At 52.1% G+C, this 14151-nt stretch overlaps 1 protein-coding gene across 1 annotated transcript in view; it reads left to right on the forward strand.

Moving 5' to 3' along the window:
- The window catches only part of PLXDC1 (plexin domain containing 1), a 60948-nt gene that overhangs the window by 25361 nt on the left and 21436 nt on the right, over positions 1-14151 (forward strand). Inside the window, exons 3-7 of the mRNA XM_065896938.1 lie at positions 4215-4358; positions 4619-4688; positions 5297-5419; positions 6025-6143; positions 7081-7180. Of these exons, the coding sequence (XP_065753010.1) occupies positions 4215-4358; positions 4619-4688; positions 5297-5419; positions 6025-6143; positions 7081-7180 (556 nt within the window). The remainder of the gene's footprint in view (positions 1-4214; positions 4359-4618; positions 4689-5296; positions 5420-6024; positions 6144-7080; positions 7181-14151) is intronic.

Raw genomic sequence — 14151 nt, forward strand, 5'->3', positions numbered from 1 at the left:
GGGAAGAATCCTTCCTTGACTATTCCTAGTTTCTGGTGGTCCCTGGCCATCCTTGGTGTTTCATGGTTTGTAAACTGCATCACTCCAATCGCTGCCTCTATTGTCACGTGGCCTTCTTCCCTGTGTCCCCTCTGTGTCTCTGTATCTAAATCTCCCTCTCCTTTCTTTTACTAGGACACCTGTAGTCGGGCCCACCCTAATCCAGGATGACCTCATCTTAATTACATTTGCAAAGACTCTCTTTCCGTATAAGGTCACATTCGAGGTACGGGGGTTAGGACTTGAACAAAGCTTTATGCAGGACACAGTTAAACCTTCTGTGCGTTCAAAAGGACTAGAGTGCCACCTAGACGCTACTTTGCTCTGTTGGCCACTCACGTCCCCCTCCCCGACAGGTCATAATAAGACAGCCTAGGAATTAGAGAGGCAGCTTTACTTTCAAAATTTTGACTGTGCCAGGCACCGGTCCCTCTTTCTTCTCCTATAAAAGGGCAAAAGGAAGGTTCTGGACTCCCAGAACAGGCCTCGCCTCACCTTGGCAAACACTACTCAGGCATCAAGGATTCAGGGACCTCGAGCCATGGGTGCAGAGGTGATCTTGCCTGTCCCTGTGTGGCAGGGGCTCAGAGTTGGGGGTGGCGGTGGGAGTAGACATTTAAATGATGGGCTGAATAGCATCTAAACTTGGTTTCCTTTCTTCAGGCAAAAGTTTAGGCTGACGATGCCCTTTAATAAACCACTCCTTTGTTGGAGCTAGCGGAGAGAAGAGTTGAGCTGTAGCCATGGCCGTGGCAAGTGGTTGCAGCTGAACCTAAACTGGCTTCCGCGCTGGAGTCCTGCGGACTGTCAGACGCACTGTGTTGGTCAGGGCTCCCTGTTGTTTTTGCTTTGAGGTGGATTAAAAACTGCTCCCCATGTGACTCCCAGGAAGCAGGCTGTGGGCCCTCAGACTCTTCTCTTGGGCACCTTTGTTCACATGTCTTTGCGTGAGTTTGTGTGCAAGGGGCTTTGTTTCTTGGCTGGTGATTTTTTTTTTTATTGAAGTACAGTTGATTTACAATGTCGTGTTAATATCTGCTGTGCAGGAAAGTGATTCAGTTATACACACATGTACATTCTTTTTTGTATTCTTTTGCATTACAGTTTATCTCAGGATATTGAATAGAGTTTCCTGTGCTATACAGTAGGACCTTGTTGTTTATCCATTCTATATATAATAGTTTGTATCTGCTAATCACAAACCCACATCCCTCCCACACCTCCCCTCCCCCTTGGCAACCACAAATCTGTTCTCTATGTCTGTGAGTCTGTTTCTGTTTTGTAGACAGGTTCATTTGTGTCATATTTTAGATTCCATATATTAGTGATATATGGCAACCACAAATCTGTTCTCTATGTCTGTGAGTCTGTTTCTGTTTTGTAGACAGGTTCGTTTGTGTCATATTTTAGATTCCATATATTAGTGATATCATGTGGTATTTGTCTTTCTCTTTTTTAAAAATATATTTACTTATTTTGGGCTGCGTCGGGTCTTCACTGCTGCGCACTGGCTTTCTCTAGTTGTGACGAGCGGGGGCTACTCTTCATCGCGGTGCGCGGGCTTCTCATTGCAGTGGCTTCCCTTGTTGCAGAGCATGGACTCTAGGCGTGCAGGCTTCAGTAGTTGTGGCTCGCGGGCTTTGTTGCTCCGTGTCATGTGGGATCTTCCCGGACCAGGGCTCGAACCCGTGTCCCCTGCATTGGCAGGCAGATTTTTAACCACTGCGCCACCCGGGAAGCCCTGTCTTTCTCTTTCTGACTTACTTCACTTGGCATGATAATCTCTAGTTGCATCCATGTTGCTACAAATGGCAATATTTCGTTCTTTTTTATGGCCGAGTAGTATTCCATTGTATATATGGACCACATCTTCTTTATCCATTCATCTGTTGATGGACATTTAGGTTGTTTCCATGTCTTGGCTGTTGTAAATAGTGCTGCTATGAACATAGGGGTGCGTGTATCTTTTTGAGGTATAGTTTCGTCTGGATATATGCCCAGGAATGGGATTGCTGGATCATACGGTAATTCTGTTTTTAGTTTTCTGAGGGACCTCCACACTGTTTTCCATAGTGGTGGCAGGTAATTTTTTTGGTTGTTTTTTTTTTTGGTCAAGGTGGGGACCCCAGCAGAGATGGATGGAGATAGGAGAGATGGAGACCCAGGGAGAAAAGACGTGGCATCTGGTCTCTTGTGGGGCGGGGGAGAAGCAGAAGGTGAAGGGGCCGCTTTCCTGAGGGAAGCTGTGAGCTCAGGGCATAAGCACAGCTGCCCCGGTGCCCACGGGCAAACTGGGGGGCAGCGGTTCCTCCTCTGGGCATCTTCTGGGACCCCAGGGTAAGTGACTGTCACAGCAATGGGAGGCAGCATCCTTGGCATGGGCACCCCAGAGGTGGTGGCATCAGGGTGACCCCCTCAGGTGGCTTCATGAGTAAAATCAGAAAGCCAGCAAGCATGGGCCCATGTGACTCTCACAAACTGTACCCATGAGTCAGCCCTGGAGGACTCCTGTGGACGGTGGAGGTCCTCACTGGGCAAGTTGGGGGAGGAGATCAATAAGAAGGTGATGTTTAAGCTGTGCATTGAAGAAGCAGGAATCTGCCAGGGGGAGAAAACAAGGTCATTCTAGGCAGGAGGACCAGCGTGTGCAAAGGCATGAGTGACCACTGGTGGCCTCAGACTGTTGGGGAGTCAGTCTGGTGAGTAGGTGCACAAGGATGCACAGGCGAAGGAGAGAGGGAGAGGGAAGTGAAGCTAGAGAGAAGGTGGGGCTGGCTCACAGTGAGACCTCGGATGTGAGGCTGCAGTTTGCATTTTGTCTCGAGGGCAGTGGGAGACCCTGATGGCTTGTGAGCAGAGGGCTGTGGCCTCGTATGTGTTTTAGATTTGTTTAGATTTGTCTGACATCCGTGCTAAGGATGGGTGGAGGGGCCGGCAGTCTAGAGGCTGGAGGGGAGGCACCAGGCAGTGGCAGTGGGAAATCTACCCCCAGCCCCATGTTTCTCCTGCTCGTCTTCCCCCAGCCCTGCCCTGACCCCAGGTCCCCAGAGTGTGTCACTTGTCAGAAGAGCAGAGTCTGTCTCCAGGCGGGTGGAGAGAGCAGGCATCCCTCGGCCCTGCTCGTGCTGGGCCCAGGGCAAGGGCTGGCTGGGCAGCTGCCAGCTTGGCAGGGAGAACATGGTCGGCTCTGCTGTGTCTGCGGCCACTGCAGCCTGACAGCCTGATTAATGACCCGCCAGGGCTCCGCACGAGTCAGCAGCTCCACTTCTGTGGCCGCGGCCGAGTGGACCTGCCCACTCTGCCTCTTCTTCTCCTACAGCTGGTGGCTGGTACTCCCGGATGGGCTGAAATGCTTTGACATTGCCTCCTCCCTGGGCTCTTCCACACTTTCTGCTGACCGTGTCCAGCCTCCTTTAAATCCTGCCCCTAAATGCTCCTGTACAGGAGAGGCTTTACAGAGTTAACCCCCAGCCCTCTGGGTTCTGGCTTGTTCTTTTATTTTGTCCCCATCAGGCACATAGTAAAGCTTAAAAATATGTCTTGAAGGCATCATTGCTGCTTCTCTCCCGTCTCTCAAGCCTTTAGTGACTAACATGGGCCCTGTCTTATCTCTCTGCTGGAGGGTCTGTGTCTGTGTATTCTGTTTGTGTAAGTCCCACCTGCTCCATCAGACTAGCAATGCCCCAAGCAATGCCCCAAGATCAACATCTTTAGACTGGTGGCTTCTGAATCCAGTTTTTTCTTCTCCCCTAAACTGGGTGCTCCCCAGGGAAGGGGGCTATGTCTCCCCCTCAGTCTGGGAGCTCCCCGAAGACAAGGGCTCTGTTTGGGGCTGCCTCGCCTGTTGCTCCCTCACCTCCCAAGTTGAGCTGTGCCTTGGGTGTGTTCTGCGGGGGACTCAGGGGCTGTAGGAAAAGCCTCCTGGCCTGTCTTGGGGATGGCAGGGTGGAGCATGGCTACAGCAGGTATGGATTTAGCTGGGGCCAGAGCTGTTGGGGGCATGGCTAGGGAGCAGGTACTGAGCTCTCCGGGCCCAAAGGGCTCCCAGGCCTAAACCAGCTCTGGGCCACGGTCTACCCCCCTGGGAGGGCCATGAATTCTTGTATCCAGACTCTGTGGTTCTTGGCATCCTGATTCCTCATGCCTCCTGTGGGCTCTGTCTTGGATAACGACAGGAGGACAACCACAGCTACTATGTGTCCCGTCTCTATGGTCCCAGCGAGCCCCGCAGCCGGGAGTTGTGGGTGGACGTGGCCAAGGCCAACCAGAGCCAAGTGAAAGTTCACCGAATCCTCTCCAACACCCACCGGCAGGCTTCGGTGAGTGCCCCGGTCCCCGGCAGCGCTGCCCCGGGCTGGGAGGCTGGGGGCCAGCCCGCCACAGCTTGTCAGTGGGCATGGCTTGTGGCCTGAGGTCTGTGGTCTGGGGGGCTTTGCCAGAGTTGGAGTTCCCTCCTGTGGTACTGCCCTGGACATGCCTGTGCCCCCCCCAGTCCCATCCAGATAAGCATGGGCAGTGTGGATGCCCAGCCCTCTGGCCTGCAGGTTGGCCCAGGCTGATTCTCTCCCATCCCCCACAGAGAGTGGTCTTGTCCTTTGATTTCCCTTTCTACGGGCATCGTCTGCGGCAGATCACCATAGCAACCGGAGGTAAGGCCCTGTCTGTGGGACTGGGAGAGGGTGTGATTTCAGCCAGAACTCGGGACCTATCTGGGAAGGCTCCCTGGAGACAGGGTTTTACAGATGGACTGGGGAGAGTCCCACATGTGGCTTTCTTGGGACCCCACTCTCAGGAGAGAGGTCATCAGTGTTTCAGCCCAGCTTCCTCACATCAACTGACTTGCTTGTGTGTGTGTGTGTGTGTATGTCTGTGTGTGTGTGTTTTTCTCTCCCTCTGGGTCTGTGCAGGCCACTGTGGGCAGTCCCTTGGCCCCTGTGCTGCTTGAGTCTGTAAATGAGAGGGAGGAGACTGCACTGAGAGCCTGCTTCCTGGGACCAGGCTTCCAGTTGATATGAGGAGCCTGTCTTTGATTCCTGTGCACTTTCCAAGGGACAGAGAGAGGTGGGAGGGGCAGAGAGAACCTTCTGGTCTGGGACCCTTTAGCTCCATACATGCCAGACCCATGCCCACTATGTGAGGCTGGTGGACAGAGGTCCAAGACTCACTTCCAGCCCCGTCTACACTGCTCTTTCCTGCACGAGGAGGCAACCCCTCTGGGCCATCTCTGATGATTTGTCTACACTTCTTCCCACCCCAGGCTTCATCTTCATGGGTGATGTGGTCCATCGGATGCTCACGGCTACTCAGTATGTGGCTCCTCTGATGGCCAACTTCAACCCTGGCCGCTCCGACAACTCCACAGTTGCTTACTTTGACAATGGTGAGATCAGAGCTCAGAGTTTAAGTCACCCAGCTCCAGGGCTCCCTTGGTCCAGCCCGTTTAGAGGAGCCCAAGTCCCAGAGAGGGCAAGGGACTTGCCCACAGTCACACAGCAAGACAGCCACCCTAACTTTCTGTGTTCATTTTCCTCACCTGTAAGATGGGGACAAAAATGCCTGCTACCTGATGAGATAATGAAATGAAAGCGCTTGGCTCTTAGTAGAGGTGAAATAAATATCAGAGACCTTTACTCTTTCTTATTCTCACCAGGTTGTCCCTTGAACACCTACCTTCCACCCCGGGAGAACAGTTGTTTCTCCTATTTCATCTCAAGGGGTCAGGATAGGCAAGAAGGAAGGGGCGTGCTTGGGGTTGGAGATGGTCAATCACAGTACCTGGTTGGGGATGGGGAAGCTGAAGAAGCGTTTTCTGGTTCCTCTTCAGCTTGGAAGTCAGGCTGTCTGTGGGCTGCCCAGCTCCTGCCTCCTGCCCCATCATCCCTAAGGAAGCCAAGCCGTGGCCCATCCACACTGGCCACCGTTTCCGCAGGGCCCTGCTCCCCTCACTGTCTCCCTGTCCAGCTAGGTCTCTGCTCTCCTCACCAGGGACAGTCTTTGTTGTTCAGTGGGACCACGTCTACCTCCAGGACCGGGAGGACAGGGGCAGCTTCACCTTCCAGGCAGCTCTGCACCAAGATGGCCGCATTGTATTCGGCTACAAAGAGGTGAGTGGGCCCAGCTGCAGAGATGGCCTTTCTTTCATTCAGCAGTTATCTGTCGAGATCCTCCAATGTGCCAGACGTAGGGTGTGGTGCCGAGGATACAGCAGTTAATAAGATGGCTGATGGCCCTACCTCTGTGGAGCTGAGAGTCTGGCTGGAGGGATAGATGTTAATTGTGGGGAGAAGTATGGAATTGCCACTGTGACAAGTGCTCCTAAATGGAGACGCTAGGAAAGCCTTTCACGGGGCTCTTTACCTGAACAGGGGTCAGGGAAAGCTCTCCCGAGGAAAAGAATTGAAATCTGCAGAATGTGTAGGAGCTAAGGAAGCAAAGAAATGAAGTGTGCTCCAGGAGCGAGAAAACACAGGCTCTGTGGCAGGACAGAGCATGGCCGGTAGAAACCTCTGCAAGAAGGCCGCCTGGCCGGAGGGGAGAGAGTGACGGCAAGAAGGGGGGTGCAGGGGGACAACCGGATTTGCCTTTGAAAAGGACGCTCTGGTTTCAGAGTGGACAGCAGAGGGCTGGGGCTCAGAGGGGATGCTGGGAGATGATGTGGGAGACAGGTGATGCCAGCCTGGGGTGGGGAGGGGCGATGGAGAGAACTGGATAGATTTGAGAGCCAGTTAGCAAGCTAATGTATTAGAGATGTATTAGATGGAGGAGGAGGGAAATGAAGGGGGGTGCGAACTGAGCGTGACTCCCAGGTCTCTGGCCTGCATGGAGGTACCATTCACAAAGAGGGAGAAAAGAAAAAGGAAATGTGTTTGGAGACAGTGTGGGGAAGACTTAGAATTTGTATGGGGCCCCATTGGGTTTGAGATGTCTGAGTCCTCCAAGAGGCAAGGCCCAGCAGGCAGATGGGTCTGGAGCTCGGAGGGGAAGTCTAGGCTGGCCCAAGAGCGTTTGGGGGGTAGACAGAGCCTCTTCTTCCCACTGCAGATCCCTATGCCCGTCCTGGAAATCAGCTCGTCCCAGCACCCCGTCAAAGCAGGCCTGTCAGATGCCTTCATGATTCTCAATCCATCCCCGGACATCCCAGGTGAGTCCCCAGGGACCCACAGAGATCCCTGGATGGGGCTGGACTCAGCTCAGATTGAGCCAGGTTGGCAGGGGCAATGGCAGGGGCAGGGAGTGGAGGGGTGGTGGAGAGTTGAGTGGGAACTGAGGGAAGGAAAGGGGCAGAATGAGTTCCAACTTTTCTTCGTTCAAGGAGAGGAACCGGTTTTTCCAATAAAATCTCCAGGGGGAGGGACTGCTCTGGTGGTGGAGGGGGAGAGCCAGGGCCCTTCCACTCAGCACACCCTCTATTTAGAAAATCTCCAAAGACACCAAATTAGGGTTTATGAGTCCTCCCAGAACATAGCCATAATTGCTTCCCCACCCCCAGTTGATAGAAGGAGCATCCCAGGGGGTTTCAGGAGACAGGAAAATTAGGTTTCTCTCCTGTCCCTGATCCCATCTTCCAATTCCCCTTCCTGGAGGCAACCAGGGCTACCAGGGTATTTCTAGGGCTACAAGCCTTCAGGTAAGTATACGTACGTATATTTAACACCAAAGATGTCATATGACGTCCTCTGTTCTGCTCCTGAACAAAGTATATCTTGCCCATCATTCTGCATCACCACACGTCTCATTCTTCCTAATGGCTGTGTGATATCCCATTGTGTGGATGTACCTTAATTGAACCAGTCCCCTGTGCATAGACTTCAGTTGTTTCAATCTTTCACTACAACAACTGCAGTGAATATTCTTGCAAATAGCTACTTTTATGCCCTTGTGTGACTATTTCCATAAGATTAATTCCCACCACTTCACTTGCCCCTCCACTGTCCCCACCCTGAACTCCCAGTGCTCTAGCAAGTGGCTCAGACCCTGCTCCGTTGCTGCAGTCAGCATCTGCTCTGATTGGTTAACGCCTGTACTGAGCTGGTTACTAAACAGTTTCAGTATCACCCTGATTGTATTAGTTAGCTACTGCTGCATAACAAATTATGCCAAAACTTAGAGGCTTAAAACAGCAAACACATTATCTCAGGGTTTCTGTGGATCAGGAAGCAAAGCGTGACTTAACTGGGTCCTCTGGTTCAGAGTCTTTCACAGGCTGTTCTCAAGGTGTTTCCCAGGGTTACCTCAGCCACTGCTGGGGGGAGATCCATTTTTAAGAGCTTTTGTGTGGTTGTGGCAAGATTCAGTGTCCCCCTTCAGTTCCTGCCACGTGGACCTCCGCATAGGACGGCTCACAACGTGGCAGCTGGCTTCCATCAGAGCAGGCAAGGAAGACAGCGGTAGAGTGTGAGCAAGATGGAAGCCGGAGTCTTTTTGTAACCTCATCTTAGAAGTGCGGTCCTATTGCTTTTGCCACATTCTTCTGGTTGGAAGCAAGTCACTAGGTCCAACCCACACCCAGGATAGGATTACACAGGGTGTGAACACCAGGAGGCAGGGATCATTGGGGGCCATTTTATTTTTTAAAATTATTTATTTATTTATTTTTGGCTGTGTTGGGTCTTCGTTGCTGCACACGGGCTTTCTCTAGTTGCGACGAGCGGGGGCTACTCTTTGTTGCGGTGAGTGGGCTTCTCATTGCGGTGGCTTCTCTTCTCGTGGAGCACGGGCTGTAGGCGCCTGGGCTTCAGTAGTTGTGGCTCACGGGCTCTAGAGCACAGGCTCAGTAGTTGTGGCGCACGGGCTTAGTTGCTCTGCGGCATGTGGGATCTTCCCGGACTGGGGCTCGAACCTGTGTCTCCTGCATTGGCACGTGGGTTCTTAACCACTGCGCCACCAGGGAAGCCTTAGGGGTCATTTTAGAGGCTGCTTACCACACGATTACAATCCCATCCCTAGACACTGAGCTTTACAGTATCTTATTGGATCATCCTTGCAGCATTGTAAATGAAGTCTGTACATTTGTTTCTTTCTAAATGAGAACACGGGGGCTAAGAGAGGTGGCATGACTTGCTTTCACACAGCTATGAAAGGTAGAACTGAAACCCATCTTCTGTTTTTTAAACCCTGGGGTCCACTATTGAAACTTTGTAAATCTGACCCACTCCCATTCCACCCAGAGGGGTGACTCCTTTCCTCCTCAGTTCCCCAAACACCCACACACACCCAGGCTGTGCACACACCCAGGCTGCTTTGCAGGAAGGACCATTCTTGGTGTCCATGCCACCCTCCTCCCCATGCATTAATGCATCATCAGGGCGGGGTCTGTGCCTCCCTCACAGCTCACAGGGCTCTCTCTGTGCCCAGTGGGAGAGTCTCAGGAAATCTGTGTTGGATCCAGCTGTTGAATGAGGGTGGATTAGAGGAAGTCAGATCCCCCAGGAGTGTGTGCATCTGAGGCTCCTCTGTGATTCTGGAATGAAAGGCTGTTTTAGAGCAAGCCAGGGAGATGTGAGGAGGTGGGGTAACGAGGGGTGGAGGAGGAAGCAGAGCCCACCTGAAATAACAGGCGGGCAGCTGCGCCTGTCCTGTGAGACCAGAAGGAGACGCAAGGGCTCTGTTGTGAGAGCCGCTGGATTCGGTGACTCCAGCTGCTGTTCTCAGAGGTGCTGGGTCCACCCCAAACTCTGCCCAGCGGCTCCCGGGCTCCAGTCTCCCTGCCCTCTGTCCCCCATTCCTTCTTGTCACTGCCAGACAGATCTGGTCACGTCATTCTCTGGCTCCTTGTTGCCCAAAGCATCAGTTCAAAGTCCTTTGATTCTGGGCACAGCCCACTTTTTTTTTTCTTTTTCCTTTCAGTTTTATTGAGATGTAATTGACATACAGCACTGTGTAACTTTCAGGAGTCCAGCATAATGATTTGACTTACATAGTCCCGGAATGATTACAATAAGCTTAGTTAACATCCACCACCTCATACAGATGCAAAATTAAAGACAGAAAAAAATAGATTTTTTCCTTCGCGATGAAAACTCTTAGGATTTACTCTCTTAACAACTTCTGCATGTAACAGACAACAGTGTTCATTATATTTCTCATGTATGTTGTGGTCACAGCCCACCTTTATAGGCTCATCTCCAGACTCTCCTGTCACCCACCACTCTGTCCAGGCAGCACTGGTCTGCATGCCCTGGGTTCCCCAAACATGCCAAGGGCTATCTGCATCTTTCTGATGCAGTTCCTCGTATGAAATGCCCCCCGCCCGAAGTCTTTTTACCACTTGGCAAATCCTACTCATTCACTGGTCCAGCTCAGATGTTGCCTTCTCCATGCAGCAGAATTCACGGCTTCCTCCTCCATCCCCTCGGCACTTTGTTAAAAGCTTTAATATAGAACTCATGACACTGTCCGGCTCATCCATCTTCTCCCCAACTGGCTGTGAGCTCCTTGGGGGCTGGCCGTGGCCCCAGCACTTAGCCCAGTGCCTGCAGCAGGGCAGGTGCTCAAAAAACGCGTAGCAGCTCGAGAGTGAGTGCTGACGGGAATGGGTGGAGCAGAGACCCTGTCCCCTGCCCTGTGGTGACACTAAGTGAGAACAGGACCTGACATCTGAGTTTGGGGGGGTGAGTGCTTTGATAATCGCATCTCTTTTTGTCAGATATTTTTTAGCTTGGGGGTGCAGGCAGGGACTTTAGAAGGAACATAAAGGTACGGGTGGAGCATGTCACGTGCATGCATTTTTCTGGGGCAGTATCCATGGCCTTCATTGGGTTTTAAAATGGGCTACAGGGCTTCCCTGGTGGCGCAGTGGTTGGGGGTCCGCCTGCTCACGCAGAGGGCGCGGGTTCGTGTCCCGGTCCGGGAGGGTCTTGCGTGCCGCGGAGTGGCTGGGCCCGTGGGCCGTGGCCGCTGGGCCTGCGCGCCCGGCACCTGTGCTCCGTGGTGGGAGAGGCCGCAGCGGTGAGAGGCCCACGTACCGCAAAAAAAAAAAAAAAAAAAAAAAAAAAAAAAAAAAAAAAGGGCTACAACCTCTGCTTTTCGGAGTGATGGCTTTTATGTGGCTGAGAGATCAGATTCCTCTGGGTCTGATATTCAACCCAGCAAGCAGGGAATTCGTTTGAATTTGGTTGAGCTGCAAATAACAATAAATCCCAAAAAAACATGATAGAAGTTCAGGTAGAGGCCTCTGGTCCACAGACCCTATCACCGGGATATTCACCTCGAATATTCCCGTTGTCCCAACCCACCTGTCCTACAGAATGAGTGATGTCACTGCCCTTGTACCCAAGCTCGGTTCCTCCCTGCCTGGGGCCCTGTGAGGAGTGGAGTTTACTCCCCACTATTCAAGAATCCCCCAGTCCCTGAACCCTGTCTGGGGGACTCTCTCCTCCCCACAGGCTCCAAACACTTTCCTCATATAGATGCAAAATTAAAGACAGAAAAAAATAGATTTTTTTCCTTCGTGATGAAAACTCGAAGGAAAGGGTGTCTGTCTGAGGGTGGAGGGAATTCTGCACAGTCTCATTCCTGCGGTTGAGGGAAGAAATGCTGAAAACAGCCAGAGTTTCTCTTACCATTACTTTGTCGCAGAAACTGCTCCGCAGGCTTTGGAGCAGAGTCTGCAGAGCACGCTTTGATGCAGAGAAAAGATTCAGATTAGCAGCGTCTGTTTGAAGAAGCATGCAAAACATAGAGGGTAGCTGATACACTCTTTATTTGACTGGAGGGGCCCCCAGAAGTCAATATAATTTCCTCTATTCATTTGTTTAGGAAACCCTTTCTTTCATGGACAGTATAAAAGCAACTTTAGGGTAGCCAGCGTCAAAACTGATAGAGATTCTGAATTAATGGAATTGTATTCATTCATTCATTAATTGTAGCCCACCCCTTGGCTGACCCCAGAATGGCCTTGGACGGCGTGAACACTTGGGCCTTCTCCTTTACCAGAACTTTCCTTTCCTTTCAAAAGCAGGCTTGAGAAATGTGGCAGAGGCCTGGGCTGTACCTTGGTGCTGGGCAGCTGGGTGGGGAACGGGGAGGCCCCAGAACTGGCTGCAGAGGAGTGCGAAGGAGAAGCCAAGTGGTGGTGCGGGGTGGGGGGGAGGGAGGTCATCACCAGATCTGGCCCAGTTTGTCTTCTCCCTGCTCCTGATAAAGGATCCTTTACAGTGCTTGTCACTGTAGCTTTTTATCCATCCTGGGGCCCTCCCCCTCCCCCATCCCCCTCCCCCTCCCCCTCCCCCTCCCCATCCCCACCCCCACCCCACCCCCGTTTTTCACTTTTCTTTTTTTTTTTTCTTTTCTGTTTTTCCCTCTACTCTGCTCCCTGAGCCTTGCCGTTTCTCACCTCCTCTCCTCCCTCTGCCCTTTTCTACGTTGCATCTGTGCCGAGGAGGTCTCTCCTCCCTCCCCTCCTGGGCTGAAAGCTCCTTGGGATATAGGACCCTCATTGTGTTTATCTCTGGGGTCCCCTGATGGGGCTCAATTGACGCTTATTAAAAGAATAACCAAATGAGCAAAGGAAGATGTGACATCTTAGATTTTTGTATATCGTAACCACTGTTTTGGAGGGAAGTTTGCGGCTGGACCTGTCAGTCTGATTTCTTCTGACCAAACCAGCCCTCTCCCTGCTGGTGTCTGGTGTGGAAACAGAACAGGACATGCCAACCTCGCTTTTGAGCCGTGAACATCTCTTGATTGCGTGACAGGGCTTTCTGTGTCTGGACCTTAGTGTTTCTGAATCTTTGATGAATGGAAGCAGAGATAAAACAGAAACATCTCAAACTGCCAGAACTGTGGCGCCGGGGTGGCCGCCGTCTTGGTTCCGGCAGGGATCTGTTGGTCAGGCAGATGGACGTCATCGTCCTTGGGCAAGCCCTAGACGTTGGCGAGATAATCCAAAAACAAATAACACAGGCTGGGATATTAAGGGATCTGTTTATCAAGAAATAAAAGTATTGCCAAACCAGACACTTAAAAAAAAAGTACAGGTGGGCAGTTGAAGTGAGCAACTATTTTTTTTAAATAAACTTATTTATCTATTTATTTATTTTTGGCTGCCTTGGGTCTTTGTTGCTGCATATGGGCTTTCTTTTTAGTGGTAGCGAGCGGGGGCTACTCTTCGTTGCAGTGCGCGGGCTTCTCATTGTGGTGGCTTCTCTTGTTGCAGAGCACGGGCTCTAGGCGTGCAGGCTTCAGTAGTTGTGGCACGTGGGCTCAGTAGTTGTGGCACTCAGGCTCTAGAGCACAGGCTCAGTAGTTGTGGCGCACGGGCTTAGTTGCTCCGGGGCATGTGGGATCTTCCCGGCCCAGGGCTTGAACCCATGTCCCCTGCATTGGCAGGCGGATTCTTAACCACTGCACCACCAGGGAAGCCCGTGAGCAACTATTTTTAATCAGAGATATGTTTCGGCCCACCCACCCTCCTCCCACTTCCTACCACCCACATCTCCTCCACCCTTGCTGGTAGGGCTGTGTTGCTTTTTGGAGGATATCTGATCATCTCTGGCCGTACCCTCACTTGAGGCACGTCCCCACCTCTGCTCCCCAGTAGGCTGGTGGGGAGACCCATTCCGAGATTCTGGTGTGGGGTTTGCTGGGAGACCCGCCTTCCCCAGCTGCTGTTCGTGTGTCTCTATCCATGAATTCAACTCCCTTGACAAGTCCGTGTCTCTATCATGCCCCAACCCTGACCCCGTGTGTCCTCCTATTTCACCTGCCTTCTGACCGAGGGCAGGCTCTCCCCTGTATCCTTGCAGGTGGAGAAATCCTGAAAGCCAATTCTCCTCCTCCTTTGAGCTCTAACATCGGGAGGGTCTGGCTTTTTGTGGCCCGTTGGCGGCTGCCCTTTTGAGAAAGGCCATGATCTGTGGTGGGCCGAGGAGGAAGGGCATTCTTCCTTTGTGCTGCGGGCTGAAGTTATAATAAGTTGCTGGGGTTTTCCTGACTATTTGTAAGCCATTCATTCATTCACAGTCATCTCTTGAGACCCTGTTCTGTGCAGGTGCGAGGGGCTGGGGGACAGAGACATATAACTTATAGGCTCTGCTCTTGGGGAGCTCATAGCCTTGGGGGAGGTGGCCAGCAAAGTAAATGTTTGTGAAACAGGTGACACTGGACAGTGCA

Source organism: Phocoena phocoena, chromosome 19 (genome assembly GCF_963924675.1).
Source record: "Phocoena phocoena chromosome 19, mPhoPho1.1, whole genome shotgun sequence".
NCBI classification, from domain to species: domain Eukaryota; kingdom Metazoa; phylum Chordata; class Mammalia; order Artiodactyla; family Phocoenidae; genus Phocoena; species Phocoena phocoena.